At 54.3% G+C, this 8687-nt stretch overlaps 1 protein-coding gene across 1 annotated transcript; it reads left to right on the forward strand.

The window, feature by feature from the left end:
- Window positions 1-1266: 1266 nt before the first annotated feature.
- SETTUDRAFT_85461 (uncharacterized protein) lies at window positions 1267-7136 on the forward strand (the record flags this gene model as incomplete). Its single annotated transcript, XM_008022214.1, has 2 exons — window positions 1267-1710; window positions 1764-7136. 2 exons carry the CDS (start codon window positions 1267-1269, stop codon window positions 7134-7136), a joined length of 5817 nt encoding a protein of 1938 aa, XP_008020405.1.
- Between the last annotated feature and the right edge of the window lie 1551 nt (window positions 7137-8687).

Consider the following 8687-nt stretch of genomic DNA (forward strand, 5'->3'; position numbering starts at 1 on the left):
GGCGCAGGGCTCATTGATCTTCGTCAAAAATGTTGAGCTCGCCAGTTTGTGGTGGGATCACGCACCCTGTTTGCATGCTTAATTTGCCGGTCACAGGAACGATCGTCTCTTTGGTTACACCTACACTGCAAATCGCGCACAACTAGCGTGGCATTAAGCCGTCCGGTTAAGTCAAAAGAGAATCTTGTGCCGCGACCAAAGGACATGCAGTCCCCACCATACACGGTCCTACCAGCTTGCTATGGCCCCCCATCAAAGTTATTTGATCCGCTCTAAGCGAAGCCCTTGCGCCAAACGCACCAGGCCTGGAACCTCGTGGCCGCGGGTAGCTGTAGCATAAAAGTTCTAGCATAAAGCAGACCAAGACAGATGGTTTCATATGGCCAAGAGACTGGATTAGCGCTGAGAAGGGTGATGCTGATTAAGGAAGTTGAAAGACTAGTAGAAGCATTGGCATGGTATGGCACGTTCTTCCTAAGATTTCCGAAAGGCTCGGCATATATTCCCCCACAGCCATGCAGCATATCCTCGGGTAGTGCATAAAGTAGTCATGGATCAGCAGCGAAGACAGGCTTGTCGGGTGTGATTGGCAGCGTCCACGATTCCGAATGTCGGCCGTTATCAGATGGAAAAAGATGTGCAGCCCTGGCGACGTAACCCTGCATACGCCTTGCCCAAAGCGGCGATTTCGTCCGTGCATAGCGCCATCAAATTTATCAGATGGAAGCCCATGACGCCACCCAATTCCGGCGCTAAGATTATCTGATCCGCTAAATGTGGGGGCGAGAATCCATGGCGACAGGGGCTTTTATTACGCCTAAACCTCGATATTTTGCTGCTTTGGTCAACCGCTCCTGGGCCACTTACGTTACCGCATGAGCAATGCTTCCGACTCCAGGTATTCGCCGCTGCGGAGGAGCAGAGCCTACCTTGCCCCCCCGCCCGGTGTCATATGCGAAGCCAGTGACGCCGACAGGCGTCCGACCAAGACAGCACGGTAGACATGTTTGCATGTGTCACAGCTTTACCTGGCCATGGAGTATGTGGAGAGCTAGGTCCAACTTCGGGATGACATTCGAGTAGAAAATATGCCTGAGTGCGCGTCCTCGTGATGCCTGGTCCCATTTACCACACCAAAAGAGCCATTTCCGAGTCGTGCGTACGAGTCAAACATTTCCGTACAAGCTCCCTCCCCCTCCGACATTCGGGGGCACATTTATACCTACTCCGAGCATGAAGAGACCGCATTCCAGCTTGGATAGCAATATGCATCTACCCAACGGCAGAGAGCACACGGTGCGCTTCGGCGCGCTTCCCGATGAACATGTTGCAAAGAAGGTGCAGAGCAGCAGTGCTCTCGACAGCCAACACCACGACGGAGCTGAGAAAACAAATGGAAGTGTTTCCAAACCAAACGAGGCCCGGATACTGCTACCCAATGGCTCGGACCGGGACTCGGTGCTGGACACCGTTCTAGCGGCTTGGGCAATCCTCATTCACCGCTACCAACGGGATGTCTTTCACCAATTCACATGGGGGATCAAAGACCAGGGCAACGATAGCACACAGTGCATATCTATCACTGAGATTGATTGGGCAAGTCAACAGACAGCTGCTAGTCTGCAAGCCAAGATCAGCAGTGTCAAGTCATCCCAGTTCAAGCTGGGTGAGGACACTACCATTTTCCTCAATGATGGCATTAATGAAGAGGTAATACTCAAACTGAGCATATAAATCTTGAGCACATGACTGACAATACACAGTGGACATTCCAAGTCACGCTCAATCTGCAGCAGGATACACTACACGCCACCTCAACATGGCAAACTACAGCCATGGCTCGGCACCAAGCAGTGTCACAGCTGCACTTTTTCGCTTCAATCCTAGATACCCTTTTCCAAGATATTGACCATTCACTTTCCACATTCCGCACCGTCTCAGAAGACGAGCTGGACGAGCTGTGGAGCTGGAACACACCGCTGCAGCCCGAGCTTCGATTCTGCATGCACGAAAAAGTGTCGGAGCAAGCTGCGCTGAATCCAAACAAAATCGCCATCGATGCCTGGGACGGCACCTTGACGTATCAGCAAGTGGAAGATTATTCTACCAAGTTAGCGCAGCTGTTGCGACTGCTGGACGACTCGCCAGACCGCATTATTCCAGTGCTATTCGAAAAGTCCAGATGGACATCGGTAGCAGTGCTCGCAATCATGAAAGCCGGTGCTTGCTTTGCACTGCTCGACCCAGCACAGCCTGAAGGCCGCTTACGAGCCGTGGTGCAGCAAGTCAATGCAAAGCTCTTCATCTCCTCCACAGCCCAATCCACGCTCGCAACACGCGTGGCGCCCGCCGCAACCATCATCCCTATTTCCGAATCAAAGTTTGCAAAGATCTATGAGCCGTACGCGGCTGAGCAACCTAATACTACGCTTCCTTCCGTCTCCCCGGACCAGCCGCTGTATATCCAGTTTACCAGTGGCAGCACGGGTATTCCTAAGGGATGTATCCTTACGCACAGCCAGTATACGTCTGGAGCGATACCACGCGCAGCGGCTGTGGGCTACCATCCACATTCTCGGGTGCTCGACTTTGCAAGCTACGCTTTTGATGTGTGCATCGACTCGATGCTGTGCACGCTTGCCCATGGCGCTACGCTTTGCACGCCTTCTGACGAGAGGCGTATGAACGACATGAGTGGCGCCATGCGCGACATACGCGTTACCTTTGCCGGCATGACACCTTCAGTCGCTCGGACTCTGGATGTGGATATCCTGGACCACCTCGAGTCGATTGCTCTTGGTGGCGAGGGCGTCTCAACAAGTGACGCCATGTCCTGGGGTCAGAGGACAAGAGTCGTAAACGCATACGGTCCCTCCGAGGCTACAGTTGGTGCTACCATTAACGACAACGTAGCCGCAAAACCCTACATCACCATGGGAAAGCGGAAGGGCTGTGCGATATGGCTTACAGATCCTGAAAACCACAATAAGCTGGTTCCTGTTGGTGCCGTGGGCGAGCTCCTCATCGAAGGCCCCATCGTTGGTAACGGGTACCTGAACAACCCGGCCAAGACGAAAGAAGTCTTCATCGAAGACCCCGAGTTCTTGCTCAAAGGAAGCAAGCGTTATCCCGGTCGGCATGGACGCATCTACAAGACTGGTGACTTGGTCCGTTTCGACCCCGATGGCGATGGCGAGCCCATTTTCGTTGGGCGGCAGGACCAGCAGATCAAACTGCGTGGACAGCGTATCGAGCTGGCTGAGATTGAGTTCAACATGCAGAAGCATCTGCCTGCGGACACTCAGCTAGCGGCTGAAGTCATCAAGCCGAGCGGTGGCGGCGAGCAGACATTAGTCGCCTTCATTGTCGAGCAGAAGAAGAATGGCATGCGACACCTTGACGGTAACATCTTCGGTAGCTTCACAAACAAGTTCCAGAGCGCCCTCAAGGACATGACCAAGCAGCTCTTCGTTGATCTACCGAGCTACATGATTCCCAGCGCCTACATACCGCTCTGGAAGATGCCTCTGCTTGTCTCGTGCAAGACGGATCGGAAGCGTCTGCGCGAGATTGGTGCCTCGGTCACGCGTCAAGATCTACGGCGCTTCAACTCTGCTGTCTCGGAGAAGAAGGAAATTTCCACCGAAATGGAGCTCAAGCTGCAGTCGCTCTGGGCAAAGCTGCTCGGTGGAGAAGCGGACTTTAGTGCCAACGACAACTTCTTCAGCATGGGCGGCGACTCTCTGAAAGCTATGAGACTGGTGGCTGCTGCGAGAGAAGAGGGTTTGGTGCTGAGTGTCCCAGACATTATGCTCAACCCAACGCTATCTGCCATGGCGGAAAAGGCCAAGCCAGTTTCAGCAGATGACACGAACGAAGTCGCTGCCTTCTCGATGATCGGAGAAGACTGGAGTGCTGAGGCCGCGAGGGAAGAGAGCGCCAGACTTTGCGGTGTCGACGCTGCAAACGTAGAGGATATGTATCCTTGCACGCCACTCCAGGAAGGTCTCATTGCTCTCTCGGCCAAGTTCCAAGATGCATACGTCGCGCAGCGTGTTGCGACGCTGCCATCTGAAATTGCCCTGCGCCTGAAGCAGGCCTTCGACACGGCTGTGCAGGGCTCGCCGGTGCTGCGAACGAGGATCGTCAACGTCTCTGGTCGGGGCTTGTTCCAGGTTGTGCTCAAGGACGGACAACTGGTACGTGAGCATGGCGCTGACACGGCCGAGTACCTCAGACAGGATCGCAAAGAGCCCATGGATCTCGGCACGGCTCTGTTCCGTTACGGTCTGGTCAAGGAAACGGGAAGCGGCAAGGCAAGCTTCATCATCACGATGCATCACGCAATCTATGATGGATGGTCGATGCCTCTGGTGTTTGACCACGTCAATCGCGCATTCAATGGTCTTCATACGGAGCGGCCTGCGTCCTTTAAGCATTTCATCAAGCACCTGATCAGCCTTGACCCGGCCGATGCCCAGCAGTACTGGAAAGGCCGCTTGGACGGCGTGAGTCCTCACCAGTTCCCTCCACTGCCGCACAAAGGCTACACTACCCAAGCCGACTCGCTGCTCGAGCACTACGTCACTGTGCCCACATCAGCACACTCCAAGCTCACCCTCGCGACCATCATCCGCGGCGCATGGGCTCTCGTATCGTCACTATATATGGGTCATGTGGATATTGTCTTCGGTGAGACACTCACGGGTCGCTCAGCGCCCGTCCATGGCATTGAGCAAATTGAGGGCCCAATGATCACCACGGTGCCCATCCGCGTCCGCCTTGGTCTCGATCGTCCCATTGCCGAGTACCTGCAATCCGTGCATGCTCAGACGGTTCAGCAGATTCCCCACGAGCACCTGGGTCTCCAGAATATCCGCCGCCTGAGCAAGGCCGCACGGGTCGCGTGTGATCTTCGCACGGGTCTTGTGTTGCATCCTAAGGAAGACGAGGACTGGGGCCAGGTCGACATGGAGAATACGCCTGCAAACACGTTTCTTCCGGCCGACGATGCAGAGGCAGCTCGCGAGGCACTCAAGTTCAATACCTACGCGCTCATGCTTGTCTGCACGCTGGATGAGAACGGCTTCTTGATCATGGCTAGCTTTGACTCAAAGTGCATTGGCAAGGAAGTAATGGAGAGGGTGCTCGCCGTGCTCGACCGCATCGTGCACGCGTTCCTGGGTAACCCAGAGAGCAAGCTAGGTGATGTAGCTGTCCTGGACCCAGAGGAGACGCAGGATGCAGAGGCCATGAGGCCAAGGGATATCATGAGTGATAGCGGTGTGGGCATGTCGCCAGTCGATGGCTTCGAGCATGCAGAAGCTAGCACCAAGGCGCTATCGCCCAACGAGCAGAAACTGCAAAGCATCCTCAGTCGCATCCTGGGTATGAAGGAAACCGATATCAAGCCGAGTGATAGCTTCTTCGAGCTGGGTGGAGATTCCATTGGTGCCATGCGTCTCGTGTCTGACGCCCGCGCCCAAGGCCTCAATTTCACCGTTGCTCAAGTCTTCCAAAGCCGTTCCCTGTCCGACCTGGCTGCTTTGGCGAGCAACGAAAAAGAAGAGAAGCTGACTGAAATCCTCGGGCGAATACTCGGTATGGCAAAGAACGACATCAAGAGCAGCGACAGCTTCTTTGAACTCGGAGGTGACTCGATTGGCGCCATGAGACTGGTCTCGGATGCTCGTGCCCAGGGTCTCAACATTACGGTCGCCCAGGTATTCCAGAGTCAGTCGCTCGCTGAACTTGCTTCTGCTGCTGGGCAGGCGACTCCCTCACAGCCCCAGACCGACATTGATGCGCCATTCGCCGCGTTTGGCAAGGACGCTCCGCTATACAGCCCCGATCGCATTGGCCCGTACCTTGAAAACCAAGAGTGGCAGATTGTGAACATTTACCCTACAAGGCCACTGCAGCAGCTCGCAGTCGAGGGTACTGTCGACCTTCCACGGTACTCGCTCCGTTATGAACTGATCAAGTTTGCGACTCCGATCGACCGTCTGAAGCTTGAGCAAGCATGCCAGGAGCTTGTGGCCCGTAATGAGGTGTTGCGTACCGTTTTCGTCAAAGACGACGAGATGATTCTGGGCGTAGTACTCTCGTCGCTGCGGGTGCCTTACGCCGAGATTGCTGTGCCGGAGGGTGAGGACGTCAACGCGTTTGCTCAAGCAAATGTCCGGGAGGATATCGAAGCCCCCAAGCCGTACGGATCCTCTTTCGTGTCATTTACTCTCTTCACCAGTCCCAGCGGTGCTTCAACCCTCGCATTCCGCATCTCGCACGCCCAGTACGATGAGATGTGCCTGCCCATACTATTTGAGCAGCTCGCAGCCCTCCACGCGGGTAATCCAGTCCCCGAAACGATTCCCTTTAGCAAACACGTCAACCATGTCGTCCTCGACAATATGCCCAAGGCAATCCCCTACTGGCAGAAGCTCCTCTCCGGCTCCAGTATGACGGTCCTGAAACCCGACATTCCACTTACGCACCGCGGCCCAGCAGACAGGTACCGGGAATTCGACATTTCGTCGCGCCCATCCAACATCACCATCGGGTCTCTGCCGACGGCGGCGTGGGCGCTTGTCCTAGCACGACGCCTCGGCCTCTCCGACGTTGTCTTTGGCGAAGTCGTGTCCGGTCGCAACATTGGCGCGCCGCAGGCCGACCGCATCTTCGGCCCAACGTGGCAGTATGTCCCCTTTCGTGTACCCTTTTCCCGCTCATGGACCTACCGCGAGCTGCTCGACTATGTGCAGGACCAGCACATATCGTCAGCGGCGTACGAATCTATGGGATTCACAGAGATTGTGGAGAAGTGTACGGAGTGGGATCAAGATCAGGTCAAGTGGTTCGACACGGTGGTGCACCAGGCGCCGGCTTGGGTCGAGGAGTTGCCTTTTTCAGAGGACGTAGAGGCCCGGTTCGAGACGCTGTATCCGCATGGTGAGCCGCTGAGGGAATGGAAGTGCCAGGCGTTTGTGAAAGAAGGGGGCAAGAAACTGGGCATTGAGATTGTGACGTTTGAGGAGTGGATTGGAGTTGCGGATGAAGTGTTGGAAGAAGTTGGACAGGCGCTAGCGTGCTTGATGGAAGGAAGTGTGGAAGAGAGGATCTTTGAGGGCAAAATGTAGATTACAGATGGCGGGTTCAAAAAAAAAGTAACTGGGTGGCTTGGGCAGTGTTTTCTGTATGTACGTTACTGTAGTTTTATGCATCTCTTTGCTTTCATCATTGAAGCTCGCGTGGGCGTGATCGCATTGTTGGTCGAGTGTGTCTTCCGTGGACCTGTTACACTGGTCACAGAGACGATACGTCGTCAATCTATATAGAAACCTTGATTCTTCATTGCATATGTTCTCAAGCCGAAAGACTTGGGCCCATGTGATATTATCCAAAAGCCGGCGTGATGTCGACTCCAAGCTTTTCATCGTCCTGTTCAACGTCATCGCTCTCCCGTCCGTGTTTTGCAAGGATCCGACGGCGAAAGTGCAAACCGTATCCAGTATACGATTCACATGTGCCGGAATACGATGATTTGGGAAATGATTATCCGTGCGGTTCATAGAGCGTGGCGCAGCATGTGCTTGTTGAATGGTAGTGTGACGAAGGGTGTCTGTCAATAGCACTGGGATGTTATGCTATGAACTCGGAGGGCGGAAGAGAGAAGATGCGGCGACGAGCTAGACATTGTACTATTGTCTTTTTACCAGTTGACTGGAGACTGGTGATCCCATACGCGGTGATGCGACATGAGCCCCTGAGCTTCGTGTTTCGGCGGTTTATTTCGACGCTACCGCAGTGGCAGTGTCTTCGTCAGCGCACATCACACCGTTTTCCATGTCAAAATATCTGTACATCCAAGAACTCGTTGCAACGTCGACATGAAGTTCCGATGGTGCATACCGGTTCGCATTACTGTAGGTGTAGCTGCAGCCACTCGTGTCTCCAAAAACCGACGACAATCCAGATACTAGACCCGGCTCGATTTGCACACAATGCAGTTTGAAATGTGATACAGCCGAAAATTCTGCCCTGGCAAGATAGTTTGGAGGAAAATTACGTGGCTCACTCTCGGCGAGCCTTTCTCATTAGTGCTTAGGTAAATGCCGCACAAGACCAGTGTCTTCGGCCGTACCTGGCGGGCTGTCAGCACGGTTACTCGGCACGTTATACTAAGAATAGCCAAGTGTTGAATCCCAGACATACGTAACTCGATATCTGCTGTCGTGATCAGCTTGAGGACCATTCCCTTTCGCGGGTGTAGGCGGGTGCTACACCCCACAATCAAGTGTGCCGTCTTTTCCGACGCATGGAACTCGGCATTTGTGTGCATCAACGGGAGGACCGCTTCGCGTATCGGTGTCAGCACTTGGCGTAGTGCCGTGAGGGTGTGTGCTTAGACGAGTAAAAGGGCGGCTCAGAAAAAGGGCTCCATGTCGGTACCTGCAGCGCCTTGGCCATCGGAAGTCGGGGACATAGATAAATGTAGCCAAGCAGCTGAGTGCGGGCCGATATCACCTCTCAAGCCTTATCGTGATAGGCTCATTGTTGCTGGGCATTGACTGCTGCCGACTACGGAGGTGCCTCACAAAAGTTTTGTCCTGCCAAGAATAATTTAGCCGAAATCTGGCCGCTCTCCTACACAACGCCTATCTCTCCCCTCTATATACTCATTACCACCT

Source organism: Exserohilum turcica (assembly GCF_000359705.1).
Source record: "Exserohilum turcica Et28A unplaced genomic scaffold SETTUscaffold_1, whole genome shotgun sequence".
In the NCBI taxonomy this organism is placed as follows: Eukaryota; Fungi; Ascomycota; class Dothideomycetes; order Pleosporales; family Pleosporaceae; genus Exserohilum; species Exserohilum turcicum.